This window comes from Lycium barbarum, chromosome 6, assembly GCF_019175385.1.
Source record: "Lycium barbarum isolate Lr01 chromosome 6, ASM1917538v2, whole genome shotgun sequence".
Taxonomy (NCBI): domain Eukaryota; kingdom Viridiplantae; phylum Streptophyta; class Magnoliopsida; order Solanales; family Solanaceae; genus Lycium; species Lycium barbarum.
In genome coordinates, this window is record NC_083342.1 from 20,612,121 (window position 1) to 20,631,349 (window position 19,229).

Sequence of the window (19,229 nt, forward strand, 5' to 3'; positions counted from 1 at the left end):
TTAATCTGTTTGCATATGTATTTACCTTCCCTTTCTTTTATTTTTTGACATAAAGCGAAAAAGTCAACCCAAGGCAAAATCATCAAGGAGAATTTAAAATGTCTTCAAACGTTCAATGACAGCTCGGTTTGGTAGCAATAATTTTCCTAGTTTGCATTTTATTGGTATATAATACAATAGTCAACCTTAATCTGGTCCATTGTCCTCCCTTTCCTTAACCTCGGATCGTATGATTAACAAAAAATGAAATAATCTAAATTTATTCTTTTACTTCCTTCATCCATATTTACTTGGTCTTGACTTGACACGCTCCTCAAGGAGCTATATATAAAATGTCAATTTTATTATATCACCCCTAATTATTAATAAGTCATCTAATAATTGATATCAATAAAGCATATTTTAAAAGTTATACAACACTAACAATTCATTAAAGTTTCAAACCCAGCAATTAGTTGTAAGCGTAAAATCGATATGAAGTGAAAATTAACTCTTAATTTTTTCAACTAAACAACTATTTTTAGCACACAAAACAAATAAAAATGGAGGGGGGAGGGGGGGGGGGGGGGGGGGGGGGGAGTCCTCTAAAACTATTCATTCATTGGACAAAAGTTTCAAATATACCAATTTATTTTTTAAGTAAAACTTAAAATTACTCTCTAATACTTCAGGTCAAAATTATGCTCTCGTTTGGCGATATATTCCGTAAGCTTTTTTTCAAAAAAGAAATTGAAAAATGTTGTTTGTCCATGAAATTTGATCAATTCTTGAAATTTTGTTAAAGAAAAGTTTTCAAGTTCCAAAAATTGATCCAAACCAATTGTTGGGTGAAAATTTCCTTTCATTCACAAAATTTTAATTTTTTTTTCAAATTAAATGCATGTACAAACACAACTTCAAATTCAAAGAACTATTTTACAACACAACTTCAAAAACTCTTTGTTTTTTTTTTTTTTTTTTTTGTTTAAGTTCTACAAAAATATAGGCCCAACGCAGCTATGTTATGTGACCCCAAGATATAATATAGGAAAAAATAAAAATTATATTTCTTTTTGGTATAATAAAGGTTATTTGATTCTTTTTCTCTATTTTATTATAACAAAATTAAAAAAGCAGAAGAAATAGGAAAACGAAACCTATAACCTTTTGGATTTGGACATGTATAGATGTGAGGTAATTCTAGATGTTTCCACATGTGACTCTATCAACTCTGTAGATTTCACATGCAACACTTTCATCTGTTTGCATCATCACTTTACATTACATCCTAAATATATCACAATTTTATCCATAATAAATTTTGTCACACTTAGAAACAAAAAAAAAAAAAAAAACTCATTGACTGCTTAATTTTCCCCTCTTCTTTTTCTCTACCCACAATTGTAGGGCTTATGTCTTTTACCAATCACTAATCACTCTTCAGTTTCTCTCTATTCTCTCTCATTCCTTATACAGGTAAGTTTCTTTTTATTTTTTGTTCATCAAACTTCTCAAGATTTGAGCTTTTTCAAGAAATGGGTAATTGTTAATTTCTTTAAAAAAGCACAATCTTTATGTTTTTTTTTTTTTTTAAATCTTCAATTATCAAGAGTTCAGCTTTTTTATGAAATGGGTAATTGTTAATTTCTTCAAAAAAGCACAATCTTTATGTTTTTTTTTTTTTTTTTTCTAATACTCAATTATCAAGATTTCAGTTTTTTATTTTATTTTATGAAATGGGTAATTCTTAATTTCTTCAAAAAGGCACAATTTTTATGTGTTTGTTGATATCTGTCTGTGTTGGAATCCATGGTTTTTCTTATTCTCTGTTTGATTTTCATTTTTGAGCTTTTTCTTGAAAAGGGTAATTCTAATTTCTCAGAAAGTTTACAATTTTATGTGTTTTTGATATGTGAAGTTGTGTTCTATCTATGGTTTTTCTGTATTCCCTTTTTTGATTTTTCATTGTGGAGCTTTTTGTTAAATTGGTACTTCTAATTTCTTGAGAAGGCACAATTTTTGTGTGTTTTTGATATGTGAATTTGTGTTAGAATCTATGGTTTGGCTGTATTCCCTTTTTTGATTTTTCAGTCTGGAGATTTGGTTTAAATGAATAATTCTAAATTCTTGAAAAAAGGTAATATCTTTATGTATTTGAACATGGGGTTGTGTTAGAATTTTGTGGGTTTATTTTATTCTAATCCATTTTTGATCATGGTCTGTTGGGGATATTAGGGTGCTCTAATCTTGAATTTCTATAGATAAAGCAAAAAAATAATCCTTATTGCACTTTGATGTGTATATATAGTGCACAAAGCAGCTCTTAGTATACACAATTCTTGAACTTTGGTATGAGGTGTGTGATTTGTTATGACAAGTGAGATATGTGATAATTCTGTCAATAGGGGCAACTTGTTGTTTACTAGTTGGAAATCTGATCTTCTTTGCAAGCAGTGTAGAAAAGCGTTGAAAGCTCGTTGGGACTTTTAATTGCAATTAAAGTGCGTTTAATAAAGAAATGCGCGATGAAGAAAAATAGTTTCATAAATGCACAAGCACGAACATGTACTGCAATAAAAAGTAACTACAAACACGAGCAACTACTGTGTGAAGAAAGTTAATTATTAGTAAGTGAAATATGTTGAATAAAGCATGTAAAGTAAGTTCAAAACCATTTGATTTAGATTTGAAGGTTAAGTTAGTAAGTTTCTAATTCAGGTTAGATGACTAGTCTTGTATTAGATTTTTAAAATTTCTTTTTTAATAAATAATAAAATTTGTTAAAAATGTTTCTTTGACAGTTAATATGTCTCCTTGCCAAGATATATTGTCTAGTACCACTATTTTGAAGATAGGGTTCGTGGGTGATGAGGCACACACCTTAGTGAATCAAACTTGAACTAAATGTGTTGCTTAAGCGAGGTGAAGCGTCCAGTCGGAAATTCACGTAGCTTCAAGGTCCAAGCGCTCCTCAAATGAGCCTCTAACAACGTTGTATTTGGAGCTGGGATGGGATTTGCTGGGAGGACTGGGGTGGAGGGGTTTTGATTTTATTTTTTATTTTCCCTTCGGTGAAATTGCCATGATTAAATTGTTTGAGGGTCTAAGAGCCGATGAAATGAGATTGTTCGAAACCCACTGGGTGCAAGCAATTTCTGAGGGCCATCGGACTGGGGTAAAACCCTGAATTACCCGTGGTGCACTTGCGGGAAACTCCTTGCCGAGGGCCTGTGCACCCCCGGGATTAGTCGGGGCTCAAAGAGACCCGGACACCCGGTGCTTAATCAAAAAAAAAAAAAAGAGCCGATGAAATGAGATGATAACTATGGGGACATTTCAAATCTCAACAGGGACAAGAGACAACACGCTAGGTGACTTTTTCCTATTCACCTAAGCCTTGGTGGTGGGTAAGTTACCTGGTAGCTACACTGGTGGGAGGTAGTAGGTACTCATGTAATAGCCGATCTGTAAGCAAGCTGGTTCAAACTCCACTAGTTAAGATAAAATGGCATCTTTTTTCTTCTATGTCAATTGATTGAAGTTTGCTGAGGTTCCTCGTAGTTCTAGTAACTTAAGTAGCTCATGTACTAGTGGAAGCACTTTGCATTTTTTTGTGTTTTTTTTTGGGCCATGGTATGCTACGAATTCAAGCATGATGGTTGTCTTAGGTTCTTGCATCCAAGATTTGAGGGAATAAAAAAATCTGGTTTGTGTCTATGCATTGGAGAAGTTGTTTCGTCTTTACATTCTCTCTCTCTCTTTTTTCTTTCCGGGAGGGAGTGGGGTGTTATATTTTATGAAGAGAGTATTCTGCAATGTGCTACATAAAATAATACCTCCACTTAAATTTGTAAAGGTGCTTTAAGGGTCTGCTTTAGCTTTCTGTAATTTTGCCTACTTTATGGCTCGAAGTGAAGTTACCGTAGACTGGAATTGTTGTGAAACTGATATATTGGAGAGCAAAGTTCTTACTTTCTTCTGTTTATTCGATTTAGTAAACTACTGTCGGTTCATTATGCTTGGGATGGAAGCGTTATTGTTCTTGTTGTTGCTGTACGTTCAGTTCTTATACTTTCGGTTTTATCCTTACTAAAAGATGTACGTATATCACTTAACAGAAGACTTGAAAAGATCAAAGTGCTTTTTTTTCCCGAGTGAAAATGAAGGCCATGATTGTTAAATGCTAGTCAGCAAATCCCATGTAGTATCCTCCGTTGAAGTGTGGATTTAGAAGACATCTGAATGTATTGTTTTGAGTAGCTGGAACTGCATATGGAAGTGCTCCTCTTTAAATAAATTCCTGAAGTTGGTATTCTGAACTGGTTACTTGTCTGTGCAATCAGGACACTTTGCGGAACTCTGCGAGTAAAGCTACAGCAGCATGCCATCAAATTCCAAAAGCACAAATCAGGAGGAAACCAATGCTTTTAATGGTGCACGTTCCACTGTATATCCTGAACCTTGGTGGAACAGTGCTGGTTATAATCCTGTTTCCCCTGGGTTGATGCGGGAAAATGCATCAGATTCGTCATCATTGGAACAATCTGCGGATGGACAATCACAGTCTGATGGTGGAATCAGTGAGGAAGATGATGATGCCCCTGAAAAATCGCAAAGTATTGTACCTTTGCATGCAGGTATCTCTTCAAATTTTAATGTTTGCTAATGCCTAATGATAAATCAATCATGATCTTTTATATAGAGAGAAGGTCTGTCTTTAGTGATTGGTTTGTTTTATAAAACTTCTGTCCTTTTCTCCTTTTCTTTTAAAAAGAACTTTTTGTTATCTTTACCTTTTGTGAGAAGTAATAAGTAATTGTCCTCTGTTGTCTTCCCAAAATTGTATCGCTTAATTGACTACTTATGAAGGAATAGGTGGTAGGTTTTAGATAGCTTATGAAGGAATAGGTGGTAGGTTTTGCTTTTGTGACTACTACTTGTAATTACTATTGAAGTACACTATTGGTGTATTTCTCTGTTCATAATAGAAAAATAGAAATGTCAACTGTTCAAAAAAAAATAAAAAATGTATCGCTTAATCCATTTTCTGAATAGCAACCTCATTGTTACTTTAGTATCATGTGGTTGCCAGGAAAGGGAAGTGCCTGAAAATTAACTTCCTTGTGGAGTCTTTTGTCTTTTTCTTAGTGATTTAGAATAGAACAAGTAATCAAATAGTAGTTGCCAGTTGGTTAAAACTCTCCCATAAGAAAAACCTATGTTGCTTGGTTGCGAGCAATTGATACGGGTGAAGATCTAGAGGTCGGATTTGTCATTACATAAATTCTGGTATTTGAGAGTATGGAATGGAGTACGGGTACAAGTACCAGAAAACTGCTAATAAATGTGTAAATATAATAGAATATATAACAATAGTTTCTGTCAACAATTAGTTATTCAGAAGTGCTAAATTTAACAAATTTTCTGCTAATATTTTGTTAAAATCCATTTTTATTAATGCTGAATAAGCTTATCTTTATGTTAAGCGGTTGAATACTGGTGCGACTTATTTTGGTGTCTTACGTCTTGCTTATAACTAGAGCTAGAAGATGAACTTTGCTTGTGGCCTATGATTCTTTATAGCCCAAAAATGAACTTTACATGTCCCTAGATATGTTTGTTCAATCTCTTTCTAAAAGCCTAGCCCATATGCAACTAGCAAAGAAACCCCAGCATCTGAATCCTAGACAGTCACTTCCACCAAGTAAAGAAACCCTAGCCATAGTCACTTGTCACTCTCTCTTCAAACTTGTCTTTTGTTCCACAAGCTTTTCTCTGTCTGATTAAGGAGGAATAGGTGAGGATTTCTGCTCTTCATACTATCGGAAAGCTCTAGTAAGTTGTTGAAGGAGGAGGAGGTGGATGGTTTTTCATGCTACCAGAAAATTCTTGTAAATCGTATTGACTTTCGTAGCTGAATGTCTTGAGTGTGTGTGATAAGCTTTTCAGTTGACCATCTATATGCTGTCAATAAGGATGTATGGGTTGAGAAGAAAAACTGTATATTTTGCTTCGCAATAGGAGGACGAAATATTCAGTTTTGTGGGAAATCTAGTGCAACTCTAAGTCTATGCTTTTAACAGTTACGACCTTCAGCAATGAGTTAACAAATCCTGTTGGAAGGTAGTGATAGGCAGTATATAAGTGATCTGAACATGCACTGCGGACAATGCCTATTGGATGCCAACGCCCTTCAGGACATGTTAGTTGATAGAAAGTATTCTGTGGATTAATTTGTATCCCGTTTGGCCTTTCAAATGGATAATGTATGTCTTTACTTTAGAAATAGTTTCCTCTTCTTGGAGGCATTTATTCGTTATTGAAGTGTTGTATGTTAGTCATCTGTGGTTTGTGGACTTTTTAGTCTTGATGGCATTTTTGTTCAAGGATCTCAAGCCCGCTCCATTTTCCTGTTAGCCTTTGTCATAGTGTCTTCCTTTTTCAACTTTTGATTTTTTGGCTTCTTCACAGTTGGGGGAAGAAAGGTGTCATATTGGTTTGAGTTAACTGTAGCGCACTGATTTCAAAAAATATACTTTCTCATGACTGTAAATTCCAATAATCTGTGTAAACCATCCATCCTCTGTTGCACGGGTCCTTCAATTTTCGCTGGCGACTAGTGTCGTGTTGACACCGGTACGTCGGGGGAATTGGTATGGATTCAATCAACATTCTTTGGGGTTTTATTGATCAAGGAAGGTGAAACAGAGAACGAGAATAAGAGGCAGCACACAGAACACAGAGAAGGAAAAGGGAAACGATGGATATATATTTTACAGAAACTATCACATATTATGAAGAACAAAAGCCGTTTGTTTTCTTCGTCTATCAAGCAAAAATAGATTTATGAAACCACTCCTTTCGAACTTAGGTAAAGAAGGCCAGCAGGTTGACAGAAAGTTTGAAGCAACGAAGTAGTGCGGCTAGGATTTCCTTGCTTATTGCTGGTCGGAGTAACCAATAACTTTGAAAAGTGGATGTTAGGGGTTTCTTGCTAGTTCCAGATGGATTGGGCTTCTAAAAAGTGATGAACAAACTTAGAGATTTCCTTGCTCATTGCTGGTCGGAGTAACCAATAACTGTGAAAAGTGGATGTTAGGGGTTTCTTGCTAGTTGCAGGTGGATCGGGCTTCTAAAAAGTGATGAATAGACTTATTAATCTAATAAGGTCATAAATAAGTGTAAGCCTAAGCAAGATCTAGAAGAAAAAAATAATTTGCCAGCTTTTACCACTTGACTTAAAAATAAAGCTTATTCAACATACTAATAAAAATTGGGTTTTAACCAAAAAAATAATAATTGAAAACTGGGTTACTCTGGCCCTTCTAAGTAACTAATTATGTACATATGTATATATGGAGTAAGTATGTATGTACATACCATATTTACACATTTATCAGCCATACCGGTACTCCTATCCATGTTGATGAATCCTAAAATTTATGAGATGAAGAAAAGCCGACCACTAGACCTGCCTGTGTCAGCCACCCTTAACTGTATCTGCAACATAGGAACCGCCCCATCTAAAAGTTCAAAATTTTAAAAAGGGAATACTTTTATCCATTTATATTATGTCCGCAACTAATTCCATAGTGTATGGATTACGTGACTAGTGCTAATGAGATCTATTTTCAAGATCAGATGGGAGTTATGCAAAGGTGGATCAGAATTTTCAGCCAGCTGGGCCGACCATACCTCCCAGACTTGATGGCAGCCTAGCACAGCCCCAACAGCTTGAACTTGTTGGGCACTCTATTGTATGTTTGACCCTTTTATGGGTTTTGAGATCTGTTATAGTTATCATAGTTGTTGAGTTATTTGGTTAATAATGTCATATGGCTAATGTGAAAGTGATTCTGTTTGATCGACAACCAGGCTTGTGCTCCAAACCCATATGTTGATCCATATTATGGTGGGATGATGACAGCGTTTGGCCAGCCTTTGGTATGCACATTGTTTGATTTTCTTAGTCAATTTCATGTCTTAATTCGTGTATTTTCTAAGCTCTTCAAAGTGAAAGGTATCGTCTCTTGAGCCTCTACTAGCTTCTTGTCAATTTAGCGATGCTGTAGAAACACTCACCTTCTCAGCTACTTGGTCTGACCTTGTGCTTTACTGCCTTGGAGTATATTTTGAAGTGTATTACTTTCACCATTATTATTCAGGAGGACTTGGATGACCCATTTCTTGTGGAATTCTTAGGTCCAAAGCTGTATATCACTGAAATGGTGCTATGGATGCACAATTCCAGCACCATTATTGGATATTGTAGACGCCATAGTTTAAGTGCCTTCAGTTAAAGTTCCAACAGAACTATCGAGAAAGATTTAACCCAAGTTCAATCTCATGATATAAGAAATCTAAGAAATTTAAGTGGCACTAGCAGCAGGAAATGGTTTAATAAAGGGAGCTTGTAATTTTGGCCAGAAGGGGAAATCTAGAAAAGAAGAGAGATGTCTAAGGTGAAGATGGGTTGGCAAGGTTTTGATACCATCTTTAAGTCAAACAACTTAGTTAACTGTGAGCTATATAGCACTTCTTTACAGGGCCACATCCCATCCTAATAATTAGACGTGACATTTCATATGAAAATCATTGCTATAAACGGGTTGCTGTCATTCCAATATAGAAAGCTGAATCTCATGGAAGTAATAAAGGCTCTTGCTTGGTCTTTGCTCAATGAATGGCTCTACTCCTATGGTTACAGTTGAGAATCCCTTGTAAAACCATTGGTTCATATTAAGCATTCTGTACAAAGCATTCTGCATTATCACCTGTTTTTACATTGCACAACATATTGTGGTTGGCGAAATGAATTCTCCAATATCCATTCTGCTCCATGTTTATTGAAAGAACAAAATAGAACATGTAAAAACAAGTGAAACGTGACATGGAAAGATATCATTATGTCAGTTGTGCTTAGGTCTTATCTTGTTGGTGGGCAAACTCGACAGGCTCATGAGCTCAGATTATTTAGTCTTAGCTCTAGTCTATGGCAATATTTTTCTTTTGAGGTCCTTACTGACTGTTGCACTTTTCAGGTTCCTCCTCATGTACTGGATATGCACTATGCAAGGATGCCCTTGCCACAAGAAATGGCTCAAGAACCTGTTTATGTTAATGCTAAGCAATATCGAAGGATCCTGCAGCGAAGACAGTCACGCGCTAAAGCAGAACTTGAAAAGAAACAGATAAAAGCTAGAAAGGTTAGTACGTGCCCCTCTCATGGGGCCACTCTTTTAATTTTCTCTTTGCTTCTCATTGTCCGGAATTCATTTGGCACCATTTTACCAGCCTTACCACATGTAATCAGTGTTCTGAAGATATATATGGAACTTTGGCAAAGTGTATATGGAACTTTGGCAAAGTGCTTGTACCTATTCCAATTGGTGAAAAGGCAGATTTATCTTAAGCACTGAATGGATTTCATCTAATCTGACAGATTAAGCAGTGTGCATGTAATGAAACTCTGCCGTATGAAGTATTTTATATTTCATTTGAGGGAGGTGAAAGAACTGATGATTTTCTTTCTTTCAAGCAAAGTAAATAGTTTATAGCAGTTTTTTAAAATAAGGCAGGCTATCTGCGCCTACCTTTATTCGCTGTTTTTTTAAATAAAACGTGAGACGCAGTAGTTTTGTTCATTGTTGGCTGCTATTTCCTTCTACTTTTCCTATTCCAGCTGTTGCATGAGTTTGCAATTCATTGAAAAGGAAGCCTTGTGCTAGTAGTTTAGCAAAAATACTATTAGTAGTATCCTTGCTATGACAATATTGGGAAGTAACAATACTGGGAGCCGGGAAGAATGGATTGACACAACTTTCAGGCTTGATATACGTAATTTTAGTAGGTCCCTTATGTCGTACATAATGGTATGTCATTAGTAGTCATTTCTGAAGTTTGATAATCTCCTTCCCTAATGTTACAGCCATATCTTCACGAGTCTCGACATCAGCATGCACTGAGGAGGGCAAGGGCCTCGGGAGGACGTTTTGCCAAAAAGACAGATGCTTCTAAGGGTGCTGGCTCTGTGAGTTCATCAGGTTCTGAACCTTTGCAGTTCAATGCTGCTGATGCTCAAAGGAGGCATGAAAATGGAAGGTTGGCCGAGCTCCAGCATTCTTATTCAAACGGTAGCAGTTATGGAAATCAGAGTAGCTTTCAAGAATCAAAAGACGAGTACCAGTCTGCTGAAAGCAGGGAAGGAGGTCCTTCTGGCAAGTAATTGGGGAAACGCTTGTGTCTAAACCAGCTCTTGCACTGCAATGAGAGGCTCGAGTAAGGACAGAAAGTTTTACAGTTATTGTTTCAGTTCTTGGCTTTTTCAAGCTGGGCGGCAATTCATTCTTGGCTTTTACTTTAGTGTTAACGGGAGCAATAGAGGCAACGAGCTTTGGCAGTGTTGCATTGCTTGGAAGTCTACTTCCCTTTTGTACAAAGAGATGAACTAGAAGTAGGATTAGAAAGTTGTTCAGTAAGCTTATGGTTGGCCAGTTATTGTAGTTTAGGAAACCATGTAAAGAGGAGGTTGGTTTTGTATACTTTGTTATCTCGTTTCTTAATTGTTGCAAAAATTTCTGAGTTTGGTTTGTTTAGATATGATGATGATCTGTCATCAAAGATACAGTAGGATAAAATGGCAGATTTGAGGTGAAGAGCTCCAAGATGTCTATTTATCTTTGGTTTTCCTTTTTCTTTTAGGGTTTAATTTTCGTTCTCAAGATTAAAGTGCGCAAAGAGGTTCAGTACATATGATACATATAAGCTTAATTGGTATTATACAGAGGACAGCCTTTGAGCGTTGAATTTTTTTTGGGCAATTTGCAGGATTGTCCGTCAGTGGGGGTGGTCTTTAATTTTTGTCCCTCAAATCAGTGGTCTTTAATTTTTGGCCTTTGCTAAAAGTCCCTTGATTCCGGGTTCGGATTCATGCTTAGTCAAAAATTTAAGAAGTTTGTAAGGCATAAGTTGGATTTCAAACTCTGCCTTACGGCGAAAAAAAAAATTGCTGAAATTTTGCGACCCTCTGCCTTAAGGTAAAGCCTTAAGGCAGCTTAAGGCCTAATTTTGGGTAAAAGTTTGGCTTGACAAACTAATGCATTAAGGCATAAGTTGGGTCTTAACTTCTGCCATGCGAATCCCAACTTATGCATTGCGATTTTTTTTTTTGACTGAGCATGGTTTTGAATCCTGAACATCTGGATGTTAAGCAAAGGGCAAATATTAAAGACCACCAATTTGTGGGACAAAAATTAAAGGCCACCCCAAATGAAGGGTAATCCGCGCAAAAAAATGATTTTTTTTAGAAAGAATTGTTTAACCAACAAAGAAAGGTGAGGTGATTGGATATGCAAATATGTCGGGAGTCTTGAGGCCTGATTATTTTTATTTTTATTTTATCAAGATTTAAGATGTATTAATCTGAATACATATTTGAGTATTAAAATATGCATTAAGATATAGATATATGATTTCACTTTGAATACACATTTGAATATTAAGATTTTGTATCAAAACTATTTGTTTTTTAATTTTAAAATCTGAATGTATAAATCTTGTTTTTATTTACAAAATTAATAAATATAAAATTCATTAAAGTACTAAATTAATCTAATAAATATCAACAAAATGAATTAAAAAATTATATGGGGTTTAGTGGTGGTGGTGGCTACGATGGTGGTTCAGGGTGCTAATTGAGGATGATGTTGGCTAATGGTAAGGTTGGTAGTACTAGTGGTGATCGTGGCTGGCAGTAGTAGTTGATAGTGGCGACTTGTGGTGGATGATAGTGATGCTAATGGTGGTTGACGATATACAATGGTGATTGATGGTTGTTGTGATAATGGCGGACGGTGGTGATAATTACAATGGTGGCTAGTGGTGGTAACAGTTGTTTGCAATGATTGGCAACAATGGTGGTTACAACGAAAGATGGTGGTTGTGGGTCCATCAAGTGGTTGTAACATAAAAAAAAAACGAACTTAATAACTGAGATCTAAATAATTATGATTAAAACTTTTATTAAATGCAAACAAATCAGGCCTTAAATTGTTAATGTACGTAACTCGTTAAAATATATTCTATTCACTGTAAATGGGCATAGCTTGGGTACCTTGTGGGAGTTTGCATACGAATCAATTAAAGGGCAAAAAACATATATGTCCATGGTAGGGGGTATATTTACAGAACATGACGATATTTTTCAGTTTACAAAATATATCAATAGACTTGTTACAAAATCTATATGAATTAGGTGGATTAAAAAGAAGCAAATAAAACACATTAAATAAGGTAAGCAAATCGTTTTACTTATTTTATCTACTTTTCTCTCTTCATTCAAAATTTAGAGGTATAGTTCCCAGATTTTCTCCAAATTTTACTCAAAAAGTCCATTATAATCAGTAATTTTTATGTACAAAGTTCATACACCAAAAAACATATATGTATAACTTTCGTATGCAATATGTATAACTGTATAGATTCTTATAATTTTTATATATGAAATATGTATAAGAATTATATGAGTATTTTGATTATTATAAAGTACATATAAATTGTATAAAATCTAATCAAAGTATGTATAAATTTTGAGAAAAATATGTATAATAAACTTGTAATTGATACAAACCGATTCCATACAAAGTTCATACACCAGAAATAACTATATATATTAATTTTTGTATGCATTATGTATAAATGTATAAATTCGTTATAATTTCTACGTATGAAATATGTATAAAAGTTGTATGTATATTGTGATTATGATAAAGTACATATAAATTGTATAAAATTTGATCAAAGTATGTATAGATTATGAGAAAGTATATATGTATAATAAGTTTTCTGATTAATACAAACCAAATTCCATCCACATTTCAGTTTTCAACATTTTTAAGACTAATTGATATCGAATTTGTTTGCATTTCATACACATTGTACTGCATATCTCTAAAAAATGACATATAGCTGACTCCATACACATTTCATACATATATTAGTTTTCAACATTTTTTAAAACTACAGTTTATATAATTTATACATATTTTCAAAGCACACAATGATCATATATATCTCAAAACGATACAAATCAATTTTTATGTACAATTAATACACAAGTTAGTAATAAAAAAAAAATACTTTGTAATGTTGGTTTGAAAATTTATATTAGGAGAGAAGATGGACTTTAGGTATGAAAATGGTGTCTATCATAGAGGGAGAGAGAGAAATATTTTTAAAAAGAAGAAGAAGTTGAATGGTAACTATCTTAGAATTAAGTCCACATTTAAAATCAGATTTTCTTCCTTAAAAAAAAGCCTAAAATTGTGGGTATCCCATTAAGCCCAAATCTGATATACTTTGTAATTTTATTGGTATATTTTGTAAATAAAGAAAAGTATCCCTATGTTTTGTACTATAGAGTCTTAAATAGGTATTATTAGGTCATTTTCTCTCAATTAAATCCTCTCTTAAACAGATGTCATACAATGTCTTGACATTTATTATTATGCAAATTGCAGAACTTCCAATCAAACACTGGGGGAGAGTAAAGGGGTTCGTGATTATAGGGGAATGTTTTTTGTGTTTCGGTTTAAATCTGATGTCCAGGAGCACTGGTTCAATTAAGGATAAATTACGCTGTTTATTAGTTGCGGCAATAATTCTAGCAAATTAGGTCCATTTTATCTCCTTACACTATTTGATCCACTTTGTATGTAACTTAAAATTTCCTTTTCATCCCTTAGCCCAACAACCATTTTAAAATTTTCACAAAACTCCAATAATGATGGTGCCCTATTCTCTTGCTAGGAACAAGTAGACTTTTCCGGTCCATTACAATGTACTGGAGCAAAGGTTCCTTCTCTTTTTTGAGTCTCATCTCCTTCCTTGCCGGAATGCTCCTTATCGGAGGAAATATCATGGTTGGGTTTTTCAGGATCCATGTGAGGACCAAATTCTTCACCTTCCTTCCCGGGATGAGGATCTTGCTTGACTTCGACGGAATGTTCACCGACATGAAATTTGAGATCAATTTCGAAATAAGTGTTGTTGGGTTTGCTTGGAAACATCATTGGATGTTATTCCAATGATTGGAAATCTGAAGAGGAGTTCAAAACTTAAATGTGAAGTAATTTGAATTAAATTTGAGCTAGATTTGAGTTAAATTTACAAAAAAAACTCGAGAAAGAAGAACTTGTGAAGCTCCGCTGATAGGGTCCATTTGCATAACAATGTATAATATTGGATAATAGCGTATATGGGTGTATAAACACCTCTTATACAAAATTGATGTATTGTTTACAGGTATTTGGTGGATTTCTAGGTTTTTTTCTCTATGATGATTTTAGTGTTGAAATTGAGGTGTAATGGTGGCTAAAAGGTATATTATATTGTAAATGTGTATTATAGTTGTTTATACACACACTAGTGTCATTTGGCCCGGGCTTAAAACCAACGTTAAAATTAAATTTATAATTTTTTATATTTTTCTTGCTCTTACTTTCTTTTGTAACATTAGTTGGACCCTTTCTAAAGACTTCTAAAATCTTAAGATACAAAAAGAAACAAATGAAATTAATTTTACATATGATAAAGCTCAATCTGGATCATCAGAGAGTATAATTCAAAAAAATCAGTAAAAAAAAAAAATTATAAGAGCTTTCATGCATGCATTTATGTAATTTTTGTTTTTTAAAAGTTTAATATATAAATTAAGAAAAATCCCAGTATTCAACTAATGTCAAAAATATTTAATGCTACGTTATTGTTGTATGATGAAATCAATAAAGTTAACTTATAAACAAATATAAATAGTTAAAAGCCTTGGTATTACAAGATACTTTTGTAGATGTTCTTTCAGATTAAACCTCACAGAAAAAATATATACTGAAAAGTCCATAAAACTAAATTGTTCTTACGTTAAGCTATCCTTTTTCCTTTCAAAAGATGCATGTTAAGAGATAACATTTATTCCGCTTAATTTAATGAAATTTTTTATGAAATCGATATTGTAATAACCTTTTCATGTTAAACTTAACTATTTTGTCCTAAATTATGTAAACGATTGATTATCCCGTATTTTTCAAAATATTTTAATAATAAAAAAAGTGAGAAATATACTTTTGCAATTGTTTACTATTATTACTGTTTGGAGATCAAATTGTATTTTCATTAACAATAGTTTTTTTCAAACATTTTCAGAATATATATAAAAACAATCTTCTATAGTTCCTTCTTTAATATAATTTGAAATAAGTTTAATAACATTTCACATAAAAGAAAGACTCTAATATGTATGATTAGTGTGCCTTGTGGATCCCACTATTACCTTTTGCATGTCATCACTTCTATAGGTATTAAAGTTCTTAACATTTACCAAAATGTGTAATAAATTTGTAAGTCATTATAACTTTAATTAGGGGCAAAAAGAAACAAAAAAACTCACGTGAGGACTACAAAAATGGGTATTCTCCCTTATATATAGTAGTAATATTGTTTACATTTTATATATACAAGTCTATACATATTATATAAATATGTATAAGTATGTATAATTGTGTATATACGAGTGTATAAAAATGTATAAACGTAAAATTGAATTTTTTTGTGCTGTTATTGTTTAAGGAGAGGACAAGAAGAAGCTTGATGTTGTCTCTAACGGGGTTTAATTTAAACTCATGCATTAGTTTGATTTTTTTGCATATTAATTTCTCAAGAAACAAATTTATGTCTTTGTTTATTTGTTTGTTGCTTCAGGGTTGGAGGTTTTTGTAGTAAGAAGTATGTGGGCCTTTTGAGGGAAAACTGTTAAAAATCGATCTTGATGGTGATTAAGACAAAATTTCATTCCACAGAGATGATTTTAAATGGCAATTCTGCCATTGTTGAATGAAAATGAAATTGGTGGTCTTAGTACTAGGATTAAGTGATCATTTTTAATGAAAATGGGAATTCTTATCAGATGATGTTGTGTATTTAGCTAAAGTTCAATTCTTTAGTGTTGTACGAAGAGACTACAAACCTCCTCTTTTCGGATCGGGGCGTCAAATTTGTAATGTTGTATTTATGTAATGGATATTTATGATGAAATTATCCCTTCAATTAATCGAGAGAAAAAGAGAAGAGAAGGTGGTGGAGGTGATGGGGAAAATGGCAGTGGCGAGAGACAAAGGGGATGGTGAAAGAAAGGCTGATTGGTGGTAGAGGTACCGGCCGGGAGAGAGAAAGAAGCGAAAAAAAAAAAAGAACACTCAAAAATAGGGAGAAAGATCAAATTTTCCCATGAACTATGCAAAAAGTTCAAATTTGCCCTTCATTTTAAATATTTAATGGAGAAGAGCCAAATATTTCCCACTACTTTAGTTTATTATTCAATGCGGTCCTCCGTTATACTTTTCATCAAATTTTCCCATGAACTATGCAAAAGGTTCAAATTTGCCCTTCATTTTAAATATTTAATGGAGAAGAGCCAAATATTTCCCACTACTTTAGTTTATTATTCAATGCGGTCCTCCGTTATACTTTTCATTCACATATACCCCTGCCGTCAAGCAAAGTTCTATATTTACCCCGATTTTAACAGATGTAACACGTGGTGTCATCTGTGGAAAAAATCAACCCATAAACAAAGAAACGCCAACCGGCCTCAAACCCAAACCGACAATCAAATATTCTACCACACCAACTTCAATATTTCCTTAATTTATGAGATTGAGAGAAAATAAATATGCAAGACATTGTGGGGGACTGAGAGAGATGGGTAGGTTATGGGTCGCAATTACGAGGATATGAGAGAGACAAGTCTTTGTTTAACAGAGGTTTGAATATAAATTAGAAGAGGGGAAACAGGTGGTTTGATCAAGGGTTTGAGGCCAGTTTGGGTTTTTTGTTTATGGGTTCGTTCTTTTCAGATGACGCCACGTGTCATATCCATTATAATAGGGTTAAATATAGAAATTTGATAGAGGACAGGGGTATATGTGAACGAAAAGTATAACGGGGGATATAATTGAATAATAAACAAAAGTAGAGAGGCATATTTGACACTTTCCCTAAAATTTAATCCTTAATTGCGGGACACGTGGGATCACGGGTGCTAAGCTTCCGCTATTTGAAAATAGCTGCAAAACTTAGCCAACTTTAATAATGGCTAGGGCATATTTGATCCCAACTATGAATGGAGGGACATCTGTTCCATTCACATAGTTCAGGGACAAATTTGATCCTTTACCCATATACATTTGTTAGAAGGGTGTGATTCCATATTGAAAATATTGATTTTACTTGTATTGTTAGGAGTAGAGGCGTGATGCGGCCATTGAAATTGAAATTCTATTTTTGCTCGAGTTTTTTTCTATTAAAATGTTATTCTTATTTATTTGCTAACAAAATATATGTGATTACTTCTTTAGGATGTTGATTTTGTTTGTCTTGCTGACTAAATGTGAGATTGAAATGAAAACACACAAAAAGAAAGATAAAACATCCAAAGTCCGAAAATTTAAGTTCTTAGCCAAGTTTGTAAATTTCCTAGTTCATTAAGGAATTCTAGAGTGAGCTCAAATTTAAGGTCTAAACACTTTGACAATTAAATTATGATGAGAATATCTGTAAAGATATAGCATCATTTTCTTAATTTTATTTTCTAAGGGTCCTGTTTATATACTTTTGTATTTACCTTAGTGAATTTTATAATTTTTTTTCTATGAAAATGGTGTTCGAGTCAGCTTATACGTACGCACTTCGATGGGCAGCTAGGTGCACAAAACATCCTGCCTTAGCAGAGTCCGTACCAACGGGTGTGATGTAGACAACCTACCATGATGTAAGCATTAATGGTGCTTCCACGATTCGAACCTGTGACCTATAAACTTTACCATTGCTCCAAGATTCCCCTTCTTGTGCACACTTTGATCTTTAATTTACGGGAAAAGGGTAAAAAATGCCCCTCTACTTGGGAAAAAGGGCTAAAAATATCCTTCATTACAAATTTGGGTAAAAAATACCCCTCCCGTCATTAAGGTTTTCAAATATACCCTATCTTAACGGAAATACCCAACATAGCCTGATTTCATTTTTAAACCTGCCCCATTTAAACCCGACCCGACTACATAAAAAACTCATATGCGACCAACTTGTTCCCGAGTCCTACATTTGGAGCCCCTAGGCACATGAGCGGGTAATCCATATGAGTTTTTTATTTAATTGGGTCGGGTTTAAATGAAGTGGGTTTCAAAATGAAATCGGGTTATCTTGGGAATTTTTGTTAAGACAGGAGTACATTTGAAAACTTTAATGACCGGAGGGGTATTTTTGACCCAAATTTTTAATGGAGGATATTTTTAGCCCTTTTCCCAAAGTAGAGGGGTGTTTTTGCCCCTTTTCCCTTAATTTAATTATATCATGCACGTGAGTATGATAACCATTTGCACCGATAACATTTTAAAATGAAAGCACAGAAAAAAAAAAAAAAAAAAACTAAAACGAAAATCTGAAAGTTTAGCTCTTAAGTTCTTAACCAAGTTTGTAAATTTTCTAGTTCATTGAGGAACTCTGGATTGAAATAAAATTAAAGGTCTAAATCTATTGCTTGTTAGATTAGGAAATTTCGACTCTTCATAGTATCCAATTCAATTTAGAACCCTTTGTCATTTAACTTATGATGGGATATCCGTAAGGGATGGCACAATTTTCTTAGTTTTATTTCTGGGGAATTCTGTTTATCTACTTTTATATTTACCTTAATGAATATTTTAATTTGATTTTTATATAACAATGTTGTTCGAGTCAGTTTGCGCTCAGCTCAATCTTTGATTTAATTTTATTATGCTTCAAAATTATTAGCATTTGTATAGATAACATTTTGAAATTAGGATAGGGTACTAATTATGTAACAGTACTTCCTATCGAAATTATTGTTTCAACTTGTATAAATTTATATTTGTTACAAAGATGTGACTTCTCTATTGAAAATTTTGATTTTACTTGTATTGTTAGTAGTAGAGGCATGATTCGCCCATTGTAATTTTATTTTTACTTCTAAAGTGAGATTTTCCTATTAAAAACACTATTCTTATTTATTTTGCTAATAAAATATACGCGATTAGTCTTGAAGATGTTGTTTTTGTTTGTCTTGATGATTAATATGAAATTTTTATTTGTTATTGTATTATAAGTACTTTTATGATTTAGCTAAATATTACGTGATTTGATTATAAACAATCGCCACACTCATTCATAAAAAAAAATTATTC

At 33.7% G+C, this 19,229-nt stretch overlaps 1 protein-coding gene across 1 annotated transcript; it reads left to right on the forward strand.

Moving 5' to 3' along the window:
- Positions 1-1,297: 1,297 nt before the first annotated feature.
- LOC132643581 (nuclear transcription factor Y subunit A-1-like) lies at positions 1,298-10,636 on the forward strand. Its single transcript, XM_060360042.1, has 6 exons — positions 1,298-1,455; positions 4,323-4,616; positions 7,621-7,736; positions 7,855-7,923; positions 9,021-9,185; positions 9,908-10,636. Exons 2-6 carry the CDS (start codon positions 4,361-4,363, stop codon positions 10,202-10,204), a joined length of 903 nt encoding a protein of 300 aa, XP_060216025.1. The 5' UTR covers positions 1,298-1,455; positions 4,323-4,360; the 3' UTR covers positions 10,205-10,636.
- Positions 10,637-19,229: the final 8,593 nt, after the last annotated feature.